Here is a 17,299-nt window from a genome sequence, read left to right on the forward strand (position 1 = left end):
GTCCACAGGCCTTGCCTGGCTTTGTTATTCGGATGGCATGTTCCACTTCAGATGTTAATATGTGGAGATTGTCTTCCTGTGTTTGTTGTTGCGTTTCTGCCGGTTTTCTGTTGGTGCCGAACAGATTGTATATATAGCTCTTCCAGGTGTCGAGTTTGGCTTGTTTGCTTAGTATAGGTTGATTGTTGTCCGTATATAAACTTGGGATAGGAGCCGGTTTGTAGATGTTTCCAGCTTCTTTAAGCTTCTTGTGCAGGTTATAGTTGTCATTTTTCTTGATTAGGTCTTCGATTTCTGCACACTGATCTTCCATCCATTTTTCCTTCGCCTTCCGGATTTCCTGTTTGATCTTTTGTTGTATTTCTTTGTATTTTTCCCGGTTGTTGTTGTTTTTGAATATTCTCCGTTCATCCATTAGGTCTAGTATGTGCTGGGTCATCCACCGTTGTTTCTTTTTCGACGCCTGATGTCCTAGCAGGGTTTCTGCTGTTTCATTGATGCACTGTTTGAGTGAACGCCCGAATGCTTGCACGTCTGTTGTTACTGCTTCGATCGATCGGATTGTAGTGTTGAGATGAAGCTGTACTTGTCGTCTGTTGGCGGTGTTCTTCAGTTTCTCCAGGTCGATTCTTTTTGTTGTGCTTGTGCGTTTGACTGCTCGTAATTTGAGACGTAGTGTTGCTGTTACTGGGTTATGGTCTGATGATATGTCAGCTCCGGGGTAAGTTTTTGCATTGAGGACACTTGACTTATATCTGATGTTGATTAAGATGTAGTCAATTTGATTCCTGACGATATTGTTGTCAGAGTCTTGTGGTGAGGTCCAGGTGTATAGTCGTCGAGGTGGTAGTTTGAACCAAGTGTTGGCAATGCTAAATTTTTCTTCTTGGCAGAACTGGACGAGTCTGTCGCCTCGTTCATTCCGTGTCCCCAAGCCATGTTCTCCGACTATGTTTTGTAGCTTTCCTTGACCGATTTTGGCATTAAAGTCACCGAGGATGACCGTCATGTCGTGCTTCTTCAGCGACTTTAAAGTGTTGCTTAGCTTGTCGTAGAACAATTCAATTTCTTGATCGTCTTTGTCCGCTGTTGGTGCGTAGACCTGGAGCACATTCAGGTTGATCTTGTTGCCTGCTAGCTGTAGTAGTGCGATTCGTTCCGATATTGGGGTGAAACTGGTGACTTTGTTGGCCAGTTGTTTGTGGACAACGAAAGCGACGCCGTACGTCTGCTTGGTGTTCTCTTCTCCTCCGGAACAGAAGACGTGGTGGTCGTTTGATATAAACTTCTTTGTTCCAGGCCATTTGGTTTCACTTAACCCAAGTATGTTGATGTTAATGCGTTCCATTTCTTGTAAAGCATTGGCTAGTTTTCCTGGTTGTAGTAGGCTTCTAACGTTCCATGTAGCTAGTTTCAGAAAATTCTTCGACGCAAGCTCGGAGATTCTTAGCACCCCTGCCCCATTCAAGGGATGCCGAGACTCGGGGCCGTGGTTTATTTTGCTTGCTATCATTGAAGTTTTCAAGGGAAGGATAATCCAAGTAGTTTCCCGTTGCTTTCTTGGATCACAATTTAGTTGAAAAGGTCGTGTGTGGACCTTTTGAAACGGGTTTCGTCTGACGTCTCCACTGAAACCTTTCCGCCATGGAAGGCCCTTCTGGGAGCATATATCTTTCGGTGCTTTAGTAGTTTAACAAATTAACAAATTAAACTACTAAACCTGCCGCAGCCATATAAATGGAGTAGCTCTTATTCAGTGATGAAGCTGCCTCGTGATGTCATAATTTTACGCAATTTATGCCGAATTTCTAGTCATCACTGACCAAGCAGGTGGCACTGCTGTAGTTTTATCTCCTGGAACATCCAAATGGCTGACTCGGTAAAATTACCGTGACCTTGAAAATACCAATAATGTATAACTCAGCAAAACGTGAGTATTTTTAAATACAATTTGGTATCCTGAAAACTTCTACATCAAAGCTATCATGTAGCACAACTATTCTACTAAGAATTCCCAGTGACTGATTATAGTTCCTTAAAAATTTAATGACCTTGAAATTTCCTATGTCCGAACATAACAATGATAACCATTTTAAAAAGTTCAGTCCGAAAAATAAAACCACGTTTAGGTCTCAAATCTTAACCTATCACTCACCCACACTTATTTTATCTAAAATATAACTTCTTTTTGAGTAACACTCCCGAAAACCTTCTTTATTTATTAATTTTTAAGAGCGCACTAATTTAGCTAGCATACAGCTGGTGCCACCAGCGCCATTGTCAAACTTATGTGATTTAAATATAATTTTTGAAGGGACATGTTGTGCTACTTAATGCGATAACTTGACATGTTTTATCTTAGCTATTTTATTATAATTATGGTTCATCAGATAAATGAATCACAGCCATAGAGAAAGCTATTTCTATTCAAGGCCATTTAAGGATTGGCTTTAAAATCATTAAGTTATATATGAATGGGGAAGAAAAATCTGTTAGTTGTTCTATAGTTTAGAACTCCATAGAGATGCATACTTATGTAGAGGGGTCACCACAAATAAAGTAGTAGTCTACTAAAATAGAATTGAAATAGTTTAGTATTATGTTTTTTTTTTTTTTTTTTTCCCCTCAGGAAATTTCTTATAAACAGATTAAAGGGGAAGACTAAATGCTTTTTATATAAGAGTAGTTTGATTTTTTTTTTTTTTTTTTTTTTCATTTTTAAATTAATTATTAATTACTTATGTGTTAGCTGGTTAAGAAAACATTGCCTATGTTTTTTTTATACTTCCAGAACATCCTTGTTACTTATATTGGGATGTATATTGGTGGTGACTATGTTTTCAGCCTTACCAACTTTATTGGTCTCAATATCAGGTGAGTAAGGTAACTGATATTGTAAAACCTTAATTCCATAATCATGCTTTTAAGTGAGCTTAATGGAAATATCTTCATGAGTTATTTCCATTAAGAGAAAATTAATTAGCCACATGGTTACATCATGATACATCATACCATCACATACACATGCATAAAAACATGCTTGTTTCTACACACAAGAGATAAAGAACAAAAACATCTGAAAAATGTCTGAATAATCCAACCCAGATATCTTTGATATTGAAGATTGAATTATTCAGACACCAGTTGTAGGAGCTTACATGTGCAGTTCCTGTAGGCTAAAGGTTCAATTCAAAGAGATAATAGGCTTAGTTTGTATGACATCAGTTCTCTCAGAGTTGTCTTGGTAGCTGCATTTTGTATTAAGTTTTATTATATGTCTCTTGCATGTAAACAAAGAATTGATCTGTTATTTACATGCAGTGATTCCAAGTATTATATACAGCTAATTAATTTCCTCTTAGTCCTTAATTCAATATTTTAATACTTGTAATAAAATTTTACCCATTTTTAATTCGAACAGTCTGAATCCTCTCACTTTATTTAGATAAATTAATGATTAATTATATATTTATTTGCAAAATTTAATATTTTATTACATATTTATTTGCAAAATGTAATATTTTATTATATATTTATTTGCAATTTAGTAAGTTTAATATGACATAACCTGATTGTACGGTGTTTCATTTTCAGTATGGCAGGCAGTATTGTCTATTCGTATTACACCTTCACAGAAAAGGTAGATGACAAAAAAGTTAAATTACCACACCATAATAAAGAGTCTCCTAATGGATGTAGGTGAACTGTAGATTACATGTGAGTATATTTTAATTGCTTCTATTTTGTACTCATTTCTTTTAGCTACAAATACAGGGCAGCCACAAATACAGCTATAAATAAAATTAACCTATTCCATTACATCTGTAGAGAAAGTTAATTAACAGAATACATTCATATTTCTGTTAATTAGTTAATTAGTCATAAGCATACTATAGATGAGTATAGACGAATATAAGACAGTATAGACGAGAATTACGCAGAAAATTTATTTCCAGAATTCAACACCAGTGAGGTGCATAATGGAGATGTTGGATTAGACTAGTGATAAATCCAGATACACTATACCAGGAGTGGCCAGCAAGTCGATTGCGGCTTTAATTTCGGTTGATCATGATGAATTTTAAATATATTTAAAAAATAGATTAGTCAAAATCTAAATGTTAATATTATTATGCACCCCACTAGGCTTCTCTTGTGAAAATTCATGCAGTTACGTTGTGGAGAGCATAGTGCATGGGTCGAATTCATATTTAGCTTACTTAACATTAATAACTGGGCAGTATTTATATGTTAATTTCATACCCTTTGATTTAAAATGAATACTACGAAAAAGAGTAAAATGTATAATTTTCATCAAGAGTGGGAACTAGAATACTTTTTTGTAATGATAAAAGAAAAATGTTATTGTTTGATTTGCAATGCTTCCATGGCTATACCCAAAATATTAAATTTAGGAAGGCACTTCAACACTCCATGGTAATTACCAATCAGATTTGCTGCCTAATAGTGACCTTAGAAAAAATAAATTAAAAGAACTTAAATCCAGATTTGCACAACAAAATTTCTTCATGACACTTAATTTACAATCTAAAGCAGTAACTGTAGCATCATTTAAAGTGAGTTATCTTCTTATAAAAAAAATGCAAACCATTTTCTGATGGTCATTTCATCAAAGACGCATTTTTAGGAATAACAATAACACATTCTCTTTTCAAAAATGTTAAGAACAAAAATGAAATTAAAAGTGCTCTTCAAGATCTGTAATTATCTTTTTATCATCGTAATTATTATCGAAAATATTAGTAAACTGTGAGAAAACAATTGTGTGCTCATATTGCTAATTGTGTGTCCTTTTCTTTACAACTGAATGAATCTACATATATCAGTGATACAGCTCAATTGCTCGTTTTTCTTTGTATGGTTTTCGATGATTCTGCCACTAGAGAAGAACTGCTGGGTATGGTTTCGTTAAAAGAAAGAATTAAAGGTCTTGATATATTTAACGCATTTAAAAATTTTATTGAAAAAATTAAATTGCCACTATTTAAGCTCGTATCAATAACAACAGATGGAGCTAAAGCAATGACGGGGCATCTTAATGCATTCATCGCATTGTGCCAAAAGGATGATGAATTCCCAGATTTTTTTTTTGAGTTACCACTGTATCATGCACCAAGAAGTGTTAGCCAGCAAAAGATTAAATACTAAAAGTGTTATGGACATTGCTTTCAAAATCATGAATTCCATCAAAGGATAATCTCTTCAAAGGAGACTTTTCAAAATGCAACTCAATACAAATGAACTAGATCTGATATTACACACAGATGTGAGGTGGCTGAGTTAGAGTAAGTTTCTACAGAGATTTTGAAATTTGCTGAATGAAATTAAAAAATTTGTTGATCAAAGGGGAGATGATTATTAGCAGCTACAAGGTATGGAGTGTTTGTGTGATCTGGCTCTTTTGGCAGATTTTACCAGTAAATGAAGTGATCTGAATTTGGAATTGCAAGGAAAAAATAAAAATGTAGTGACCTGATTAGTAGTATTTCTGCATATAAATATCAATTTTCGGCAAAATGTAAGGATCTCAAAGGAAAATAATTCAATCATTTTGCAAAGATGCAAGATCATTATCAGCAGCTACATTATTCAATATAATTCTTATCCATGTAATGTCGACTTAGATATGAAACAAATTGCAGAAAAAATTTCTGAGATTTTTTACATGAAGAAAATATTACTTGAAAATTAAATTATTGCTTTGCAAAACGATATATTACTAAAAGCCAGATCATCAGAAAAAGACTTGGAAATATCTTTGCCGAGAAAAGTATCCAAATGTAAAAAATGCAGTGAACTTTTAAATTTCTGTTTTCGTTCCACATATCTATGTGAATCTGGCCTTTTTGTATTTTAAACAAAGAATCACTCTACTCTTACAGACTTGCATACAGAAGATTCTTTATGGTTCGCCTTATTATTATTGTTGTTGTTGCTCTTATATTATTTCTCCCTAATTGAGGGATTCCACTCCGTGACGGGTACTGCTAACAAGTACACAGGGCGGTTGTAATGTATGGTTTTACTGTTGGTCAAGGAACTCTCTGACTGTCCTACAGGTGTTCAGATTTGCGACTTTCTGGAGTTCCTTGTAGGTGTTCTCTGAGAGACCTATTACTGCTAGGCTGCTATGTAGGGTCTTCGGCACCATACCGGTGGTTGACATGATGATCGGGATGGTCATTACTTCTTGCATATGCCATATTTCCTTGACCTCGTGTCTCAGGTTTGTGAACTTCCTAATTTTTTCCTCATGGGTTTTCTGGACATTGCTAATGTTGGGCACCGCTGTGCAATCACGTAGGTAGCCTTTTCCATCTTGTCCACAAGGGTTATGTCCATTTTGTTGTGCGGGATGGTCTTATCTGTTATTATGGCGCGGTCCTAATACAGCTTGTGGGTTAGGGTCTCTAGTACTGCCTGGGGCTTACATTTGTAGTACGGTACACTTTCTTTGGTCAACTGGTATTTCCTCGCTAGTTTCTGATGTAATAAGATGCAGGATATTTCAGAGACTGCTGGGAATCATTGGGGTACAAGTAAACACATGGGTTGTGTTAGGGTAGCTAAGAAAAAGAACAGGTGCATGTATACTTGTGTGTACACCAATGCTAGGAGTTTAGTAAATAAATTTGATGAATTTGAGGTATTGCTCAAAACATCAAAGGCAGATATTGTGGGGATTTCAGAGACGTGGTGTCACACAGATATAAGAAATGCAGAACTGGAATTTGGGGAGTACAATGTCTACAGAAAGGATAGACAGGATAGGAAGGGAGGAGGGGTTATGCTATTAGTTAAAAAACACATAAAATCCAAGGAAGTGAAGCCAGTGGACATCGCTGGACAGTGCAGTGTCGAGTCAGTTTGGTGTGACATAAGCATTGGGAGATCAAAATTGAGAGTAGGAGTGTGCTATAGGCCTAATGACTCTGATGAGTATAATAAGAAACTGTTCGGAGAAATAGAGTGGGCCAGTAAATCAGAGAGTCTTATAATGGGGGATTTTAATTTCCCAGATATTGACTGGAATTTGGGGGCTGGTCACTCACACAGTAGCAAGGCTTTTGTGGATTTATTGGATGATTGTTTTCTACATCAGCATGTTCGGGAGGCAACTAGAGGGAGTAATACTCTTGATTTGATTATCAGTAGTGATTCTTCATGCATTAAGAATCTGCAGATAAATGAACCTCTTGGTGGCAGTGATCACAGTGTGCTGAAGTGGGAGTTACTCAAAGAGGTAACTACCATTAGGGGTAAAGGGAAGGGGTATTGCTTTCGTAAAGGCGACTACAATGGACTGAGACAGTATTTAAATTCTATACAGTGGGATCAACTGATGATATTGCCAACAGCAAATTCAAAATGGGAAGCATTCAAAGAACTTATCGTGGAAGCTACTAGGCTTTACATACCAACTAAGAAATATTGTCCAAGGTTTAGGCCTAAATGGTTGTCAGATGAACTAATGAGGCATATGGCAGAGAAGAAAAATGCATGGGATACATACAAATTAACACGTGACACGGACGCCTATGATAGATACAAGTTGATCTGTAACCAAGTTACAAAGGAGGTTAGGCAGGCGAAGGCAGATTACGAGAGATCCTTGGCAAGGGATGCGAAGAAAAACAGCAAAGAGTTCTTTACTTATGTAAACTCTAGAAGGAAGGGGATGAATCAGATTGGTCCACTTGAGATCGATGGGTCAACTGTTGATGACCCTGCTCGGGTAGCTAACAAACTAAATGAATATTTTGCATCGACATTCACACATGAGGAGTTATTCAGCGAGGGGAATGCCAGAGGTGTATTCAACTCTAGCAGTAAGCTAGAGAATCTTGTAATAACTGAGAGTAAAGTGGAGGAGAAATTGTTGAAGATAAACACAAGAAAGGCACCTGGGGTGGATGGGATCTATCCAGTTATATTAAAGGAGGCAGCAAAGGAGGTAAGCAAACCCTTAGCCATAATTATGAGAGCTTCCTTGGACTCAGGGGAGGTACCCATTGACTGGAGATGTGCAAATGTGACCCCAATTCACAAAGGGGGATCAAAGGCTGACACAAGTAATTATAGACCTGTGAGTTTAACTTCTGTTCCCGGAAAATTAATGGAGGCACTGGTGAAAGAAGCACTGCAGGATCATCTAGACAAGACTTCAGTTATAGCTAGGACACAGCATGGTTTTGTTAAGGGGAAGTCTTGCCTGACCAATTTGATTGGATACTATGATGCAGTCACAAAAGAACTGGATGCAGGGAATAACTTTGATATTATATACTTGGATCTTAGAAAGGCTTTTGATACTGTTGCACATGGAAGACTGCTGCACAAATTGGAGCAGTGTGGCATTGGAGGCAAGTTGCTGCTATGGATAAAGGGGTGGTTGAGGGGGAGAAGACAGAGAGTGGTAATCAATGGACACTGCTCATCGTGGACTAATGTTATTAGTGGAGTCCCTCAGTGTTCAGTATTGGGGCCTTTATTGTTTTCTGTATTTATAAATGACATTGATGATGGTATATCAGGCTTAATGTCCAAGTTTGCAGACGATACGAAGGTTGGCAGGGTTGTCAAGGACACTACTGACACTATGCTGCTGCAACAGGATTTGGAAAGGTTGAGCAGATGGGCTTCGAGGTGGCAAATGAAGTTTAACATTGACAAATGTAAAGTACTACATATGGGAAACAGCAACCCCAGAGCAACGTATCAACTCTGTGGTACTACACTGACAGTGGTAGAGAATGAAAGGGACCTGGGGGTGGTGGTGCAGGCAGATATGAAGTTCTCTGAGCAGTGCAGACGAGCTGCAAGAGTAGCTCATGGTGTATTGTCAATGATATATAGGCATTTTTCTAGCAGGGATAAGGAGGTGATTATTCCCTTGTATAAGGCAATGGTCAGGCCACACCTAGAGTACTGTATACAGGCCTGGAGGCCTCATTTCAGGAAGGATGTAGAGCTGCTGGAACGAGTACAGAGAAGGGCAACTAGATTGGTGAATGGGACAAAGGGGTTCTCTTACGAAGAAAGGCTTAAGTTTTGCAAATTACAGTGTCTGGAAACTAGGCACCAGCGGGGTGATCTGATAGAGGTGTACAAAGCCTTGAATGGTTTGAGCATGCTCAATGCTGATGGGATTCTTCCTCTAGCTCAGAAAAATCACCTGAGAGGGCATAAATTCAAATTGAGGAAAGACAGATGTAGGATAGATGTGCGGAAATTTGCCTTTAGCCAGCGGGTGGTTGGTGGGTGGAACAGACTTCCATCCCTTGTCGTGGAAGTTGATAGCCTAAATAAGTTTAAGGCTCAGCTGGACAGGTATTTCGAACGAACAGAGGGGTGAAGTGGAAGTGGTTATTTTGATTTATTTATGTTACTTTTTTTTTTTTGGCTGATGCTGCATAAGCTTGCTTTCTTGCATCAAATGCCTCTACTAATGCTAATGCTAATGCTAACTCCTTGGCAAAGGATGCAAAGAAAAACAGAAAGGAGTTCTTTACATACTTGAACTCGAGAAGGAAAGGGATGAATCAGATTGGTCCACTGGATATTGATGGTTCAACAGTTGAGGATCCTGCTCAGGTGGCTAACAATCTAAACGAGTATTTTGCATCTACATTCACGCATGAGGAGTTATTCAGGAAGGAGAATGATGTAGGTAAAGTAAACATTGGCAGTGAGCTGGATGATTTTGTAATAACTGAGAGGAAAGTGGAGGAGAGATTGTTGAGGATAAACATAAAAAAGGCACCTGGGGTGGATGGGATCTATCCAGTTATATTAAAGGAGGCAGCAAAGGAAGTATGCAAACCCCTAGCCATAATTATGAGAGCTTCTTTGGACTCAGGGGAGGTACCCATAGACTGGAGATGTGCAAATGTAACCCCAATTCACAAAGGAGGATCAAAGGCTGACACAAGTAATTATAGACCTGTTAGTTTAACTTCTGTTCCAGGTAAATTAATGGAGGCACTGGTTAAAGTAGCACTGCAGGATCATCTAGACAAGAATTCAGTTATAGCTCAGACGCAGCATGGTTTTGTTAAGGGCAGGTCTTGCCTGACCAATTTGATTGGATACTATGATGTAGTCACAAAAGAACTGGATGCAGGGAATAACTTTGATATTATATACTTGGATCTTAGAAAGGCTTTTGATACTGTTGCACATGGAAGACTGCTGCACAAATTGGAGCAGTGTGGCATTGGAGGCAAATTGCTGCTATGGATAAGGGGATGGTTGAGTGGCAGAAGACAGAGAGTGGTAATCAATGGACACTGCTCAACGTGGACTAATGTTATTAGTGGAGTTCCTCAAGGTTCAGTGTTGGGTCCATTGTTGTTTTCGGTGTTTATGAATGATATTGATGATGGGATATCAAGTTTAATGTCTAAGTTTGCAGATGATACAAAGGTTGGCAGGGTCGTTAAGGACACTACTGACGCTATGCTGCTGCAACAGGATCTGGAAAGGTTGAACAGATGGGCTGAGAGGTGGCAAATGAAGTTTAACATTGACAAATGTAAAGTACTACATATGGGTAACAGTAACCCCAGAGCAATGTATCAACTCTGCGGTACTACACTGACAGTGGTGGAGAATGAAAAGGACCTGGGGGTAATTGTGCAGGCAGATATGAAGTTCTCTGAGCAGTGCAGACGAGCTGCAAGAGTAGCTCATGGTGTCTTGTCAATGATATACAGGAATTTTTCTAGCAGGGATAAGGAGGTGATTATTCCCTTGTATAAGGCAATGGTTAGGCCACATCTTGAGTACTGTATACAGGTCTGGAGGCCTCATTTCAAGAAGGATGTAGAGATGCTGGAACGAGTACAGAGAAGGGCAAGATTAGTGAATGGAACAAAGGGGTGCTCTTACGAAGAAAGGCTTAAGTTTTGCAAATTACAGAGTCTGGAGACTAGGCACCGGCGAGGTGATCTGATAGAGGTGTATAAGGCTTTGAATGGTTTGAGCATGCTCAATGCCAGTGGGATTCTTCATCTTTCTCAGAATAATCACCTCAGAGGGCATAAATTCAAATTGAGGAAAGACGGATGTCGGATAGATGTGCGGAAATTTGCCTTTGGCCAGCGGGTGGTTGGTTGGTGGAACCGACTTCCATCACTTGTTGTTGAAGTTGATAGCCTAAACAAATTTAAAGCTCAACTGGACAGGTATTTCGAACGAACGGAGGGGTGAAATGGGAGAGGGTTTTTTTTTTTTTTTTTTGGCTGAGCTGAATAAGCTTGCTTTCTTGCATCATATGCCTCTACTAATGCTAATGCTAATGCTAATTATCCTGGCTACATAGTCATGTGTACAAGCGTACTCAGTCTGGGTGATCACCTTGCATCCCCCTGTGATGTGTTGGATTATTTCTGAGGCCAGACGGCATTGTCGACATGTGTCATCTGACATCCCGGGCTCCTTTACGATGTATTTTCTATAGTTTCTGGTGTTGATTACCTGGTCTTGGATGGCCAGCATGAATCCTTCAGTCTCAGGGAAGAGCATCCTGCTTGTGAGCCATGCATTGGAAGCAATGTTATCGATGTGATCTTGATGGAGGTCATTGTAGTGTCTGCCCTGGAGTGTCTTCTTTGCCCATCTTTCTAGCTTTGTTTCTTGTGCCATCTGGGCGCGAGGGGGCTCCTCGCTTAGGTTGAGTGGGGTATACCACATCTATCTTCCTTATGGCCTGGTGGAGTGGTGCTGTGTTGTTCTCGAAATAATCCTTCAGGTTACCTATCACTGTTTTCTGTTGCTCTATCAGGCCCCTTCCTCCCTCTTTCCAAGCTATTGTTAGTCTCTCCACTGCTGACTTCGGGTGGTGTTGGCAGCTCTTGGTCATCATTGTTCTTGTCTTTCGCATGATATCCTCTAGCTCGGTGTTAGTCCAATCTATGACCCCAAAGGAGTATGTTAGTACTGGAGCTGCATAGATGTTTATGGCTTTTATTATTATTATTAGCCATATGGTGCAAGGAAGCCTGAGGCTTATGCTGCACCAGCCAAAATAAAAATTCCAAAGTTACCCTGAGAGAGAGAGAGAGTGAGATTGAGTGAGTGAGTCAGAACTAGAAAGGAATCACCAAGAAAGAGAAGAATGATGATATCTAGCTCAGGACCCTGGGTTTGCCAAGCCCATACTCACCAGATGTGAGCCCCTGGGGTTATCACAGTATATATCCCTGATTTTGAAAGCTTGGCAGATGACATGAAGACACAAACTTCACATAAATTAAAATTTTAAATACGTATGAATTTAAAATAAGAATTCTGAATTGCATTTAATTTTAAAATTTACAAACAACATTTTTCAATATGTGTTGATTAACTTTTTTAACCATGTGTAATGAAATTCTTGAGTGGTAGATCGCGGCACATTTTGAAGAAAAAAGTAGATCACATCACAAATTCAGTTGGTCACCCCTGCACTATACCAAGATTAAGAAAGAAATTGTTCAGTGCATTTTTTTTTAGTTTATAATCAACAACATCTTCAAACTGAAGAACTCTCTTTTCATAAATAGCATAAAAGACTTTGGCAAGACATTGGTAATTTGGTATGATGCTCATTTTCAAGTCCACCAAGGTGTCCCTTTTACTAATCTAGACACTTCAAAAAATTCAAGTATGGTATTCATATCAACAGCTGAATTGATCATGGTATAGGGAAATTGCAACTGATAATCCTCTCCTTAGTAAAATGTCCAGAGCAGTTGCACCATATGGGTGGAGGAATAGTATTTTGTATATTAGTTGTCTGAAGACAGTCATGGTGTTGGAAAATTGAGATTACAGTGTTAACCAAAATAAAATGATTGATTGGCATTTCTTGATACATTTGTTTCAGCTCTACATGTCGCATCAGCTAGTGAACTCTGATGAGAACTATGGGATTGTATTTTGCTAAAATTTGTGGTTGTGATGTTAACACTACTGTCAAAGAGGCACTTGGCTGCATCTGTTAGTAAAATGTTCCATGGCCATTCACTGTCAACTTTCATATGTGTAATTGAAAATATTTTACGAAACTGCCAGGCTGAAGTTGCCAGTCTTAGACAAATAATAGTGTAGAATTTGTGATAACATTTTAAACCATATCATGTGACAAGCCAAAATGACATTCAGACCTGTCCATATTTCTAATGTCTTGGTCATTTGTTGATGCATCTTCTTTTTATTCAGCAATGTCTTCTACTTGGTGTTTAGAGACACATTTCTGTCAATGATCGCAGCTTTTGCTTTGTAGATAGTTCAGTTTTTTGCTATCATTTCCCTGACACCATTTGCTACAATTTTTACAACCTTTCAACTGGTAGAACTTTTTTAGTGTCACTAGTACATTGCTGTTTAAGAAGTTTTATGAGCAGAGATGTGATGTTTCAAATAACAATGTTGTTTGGGTGAGTTTATGCACAAATAATTGTGACAGCTACATGTGGTTATCAACCATATTATATTGCTATCATTAATGGTGATTTTTTGTGTAAAACATTTTTGGGAACTAAATATTTTATGCATAATCCCTAATTGCATTGTCTTATGTGTGTTTTCACGTATGAATTCTTTCCATCAATTAGTTTTTTTTGCAAATATGTGGAGTAGGTGAACTTCGATTATAGCTTCCTTGTATGTAATTAGGAAATGAAAAATCAATTGAATGTACTTTAAAATGTGGCAGATAATCACAGATCCATATCCTACAACCAATTGACCTATTGTTAGATCAATCAGTTGGCTGCAGGACTTGGATCCATGATTTTTCCACATTTGCAAACATTGTAATGGGTTCAAGCCAAGATAGATCTAGCCTTGACTTGACCTCTACAAGCATAATTAACAGATGACTGACAGAAGTCAAGCTGTTTTCATTATTCATTGCCAATGTGCTCTTACAACATGCTGTTATGTGCTATCACATTTCAAATTTACTCAACTAGCAATTCCTTGGGTTGACAGGTTCAGTTAAAATTAGACTTATTACTGGTGTCATTTTTTTTTTTTTTTTATGCTTCCCAAAATCAAAGAAATAAACTTTCTTTAAAACAAATAAAATTTATTTCTAACAAACAGCAATGCAACAATAAATGAAGTGTCACTAGCTCCATTTAAATTAAGCTGTAAGAGAAAACAAGTATACTTAGAGAAGATTTTTTTTTTTTTTTTTTTTTTCAAAGGTCAATCTGTCCAAATGTATGATCAAAATGATAAAATAAAACTCTCAGTCATCAAGAAAGGTGGTTATCACATTTTGTAATACATACTTGGACTATCAATATGCACATTGACTCACTGTCAATGTGCCAGTGAGTTATAAATTACTGGAATAAGTTACCTACATGGGTGGAGGCTGACAGTTTGGGGAAATTCAAAGGTCAGCTGAATAATTACCTGTGGGAGGGAACTGCATAGGTTGCCTATTTCCTTTTCTCTTATTTTTTTTATTATTATTTCATTTTTAATCGTATTATTTTATTTTATTTTTTATTTTTATTTTTTGGCTGGTGTGGCATAAGCCATAGGCTTCCTTGCACCATGTGGCCATTCCAAATACTAAATACATAAAGACATCCTTTATGAGATAAGCCACTACTGTTTTTTTTTTTTTTTTTTATTTAAACAAAAGATAGTTTCAAAGAAGCTAAATACATTGTCTAAAGATTTATCTTCTTGCCTTTAATTTTAAAGTCCATTTAATTTTACTTCCTTTTAAGAAGAGCAAAATGACTTACCTCTAGCTTTCTGAAACAGTGGTAAAAATTTACTTGGAGAAGTGTGTGTAAGTGACATAGTACCTTTATTAGATTATTTTCTGACATTTGATTGACTGTACTACCATCTGGAAATTTAACATCTGGAATATATCTTAAAACATTCAGCAGAAAGTCTTTCTAATGCACACTAGAAATGAAATGAAATGAAAACCAGCACACTTATGCATATTCATTTCTTATAACTTTCCTTAATAAATTCACATCACAAATAAACCAGATATAACCACTACAACTCTATCTACATTCTCATAGTGTTTCTTTCTTTCTTTCTCTCTCAAATTACATTTCAAACTACTTCAAATTGCTTAGTCTACATGCATGAGGGGACATAAATTAAAATTGAGTAAGGATGGTTGCAGGGTAGATGTGCAGAAATTTGCCTTTGAATTTAATTGAACACCTGCTGGCTGGAGTCTTCAGCCAAGCAGGTGTTCGATTGTTAGAACAAACTCCCATCAAGTGTTGTAGATTGAATAAATTCATACAAGAACTAGACAAGCTGTAGTCGTTAGAAAGGATGGACAGGTGATTGGGAAGTGTTGGTCACCCCCCCTTTTTTTTTTGGCTGATGCCATATAATTTTGTTTTCTTGCATTGCATCAATAATAATACTAATACCCTTGTATCAGAACATGCCCCCAATGTTGCTAATGCCCCAATGCATTAGCTGCCTGTAATCACTGTTTTGTATAGTCAAGGTGTAATCATGTCAGCTCCATTTGTCCATTTGCACTGATAGTGAATAGCACTATCAGTACAAAAAAAAATAATTTGCCGTGATGAGATTTTTGTGGTCGAAGGGATCAGACCCTTCGAGACTCAAAAAGAAAGCTAACATAATGTGGAGGAAAGTGTATTAGTCAATGAAAGGGGTGTGAATGGCATTTTGTAAGAAAAACTTAAATTTGCTATTTGCAATCAATGTAGAGGGGGTATTTCAGCTGTCAGTTTGTGTGTAAAACCTCTGATATCTTGAAGATCTCACTTAAGTCATATTCTCGAGATATAAAATTGAATGCCTCTGGTTGAAATATTATGTGATAAACGTTTTACTGTGTTATAAAAAGCAACTAAAAACTAGTTTTAGTCTGTTAATACATAATAAAATATACTTTTTTTCCACATTTCCTGTTTTATGAAGTATTTGTGAATGCTTTTTAATGAAAGTTTGCTTGAAATACCTTAAAATTTAATATTGGAACTTTATTATTTTTGCTAAATAACTGAAGTGACGATATTGTTAATATAAAAATGATAACCATTTGAAAATGGTTATTTTTATGTTAATGTGGTCATTTTAAAAATAAATTACTAAAATACTTTTAAATGAAAAGTGATTAAAAAAACACATTTAATTTTTAACTATATTTTGTTAACAATTTTAAAACTCATTAATTTTTTGAGGATGTTTTTGCAATACCAGATATATTTAGTTGCATTCAGTAGTGTAATACTTTGGTACATTTGCATTTGTTTTTATTGAAATATTTGTTTATAACTTGCTGTGAACTGTGACTTACTCCCAACACAAAGCCAGTTCATTGCTTTGTGCTCTTGGCATATTAGATCATAATTCAGATATATTCGATAGCTGATTAGCCCAGCAATGTCACAATAGTATTAATGTGGATGGTCCTAGTCACCATATAAAAAATAAGTTACATCTTGTGAAAATATAGCTTCAATAAAATTGAACTTATGAAATTTATTTAGATGTTTATAAGTTAAGCTTATTTTAATTGCGATTAATGAATTTGTTTGTGTTTTTCAGATGTGCCATAAAATGGTGCCATTACTTCATATACATCATGGCTGGACCATTATATATTTTAGATCTATATGAGATCATTTGTATTTGGACCACTTTGGTTTCTGAAGTATCGCTGGGAATTCCTATGTGGATTATGTGCATTTTTTTTTTGTTTAATAGAGAAAACTGTTTGGGTGCTAGCAGCATTTTACCATCATTTATACATTTATTTGGTGTTTATAGACAAGTCGTAAGGTAGAGAGAATGTTGAATTTTTATTATTATTATATTCTTTGCCATTATTGCAATTATGTAGGATTCTTAATTATTTACATGTATTTTATGTCCACCTCACCACTATTATTATTTAAATTATCTTCTTTATATATACTGTTTATGTATATATTATCTTTTTGAGAGAGAGAACTTGGGGGGGATTTGATTACATAGGTTTTTATCTTTTTTATGTTGCAGTTATATTTAATAATTAGAATTTTGAACTTAACTTTGTTAGACATTGCACGATAATCAAAAAAAGGCAAAATTTGCTCAATTAAATATTGTTCTATTTTGTAATTGCACATTGTTAGTTTTGCATTGTTACAGGCTTCTACTTCTTAATCATGTGCATTTTATCTTAATCATGTGCATGATGAATTTTATTTAATTTGTAATATGATAAATAATAATCCAAAATTTGTTTAAAAATATTAATAGATCCAGAATCTAAAGCTAA

At 36.5% G+C, this 17,299-nt stretch overlaps 1 protein-coding gene across 1 annotated transcript in view; it reads left to right on the forward strand.

The window, feature by feature from the left end:
• The window catches only part of LOC150075462 (solute carrier family 35 member D2-like protein), a 64,262-nt gene extending 47,545 nt beyond the window's left edge, over positions 1–16,717 (forward strand). The window contains exons 10-12 of the mRNA XM_090388687.1: positions 2,792–2,874; positions 3,595–3,717; positions 16,585–16,717. Coding sequence (XP_090244813.1) covers positions 2,792–2,874; positions 3,595–3,703 — 192 coding nt within the window. The 3' untranslated portion in view covers positions 3,704–3,717; positions 16,585–16,717. The remainder of the gene's footprint in view (positions 1–2,791; positions 2,875–3,594; positions 3,718–16,584) is intronic.
• The last annotated feature ends 582 nt before the right edge of the window (positions 16,718–17,299 follow it).

The sequence above is a fragment of the Mastigoproctus giganteus genome, chromosome 14, assembly GCF_048544385.1.
Source record: "Mastigoproctus giganteus isolate SK-2022 chromosome 14, ASM4854438v1, whole genome shotgun sequence".
In the NCBI taxonomy this organism is placed as follows: Eukaryota; Metazoa; Arthropoda; class Arachnida; order Uropygi; family Thelyphonidae; genus Mastigoproctus; species Mastigoproctus giganteus.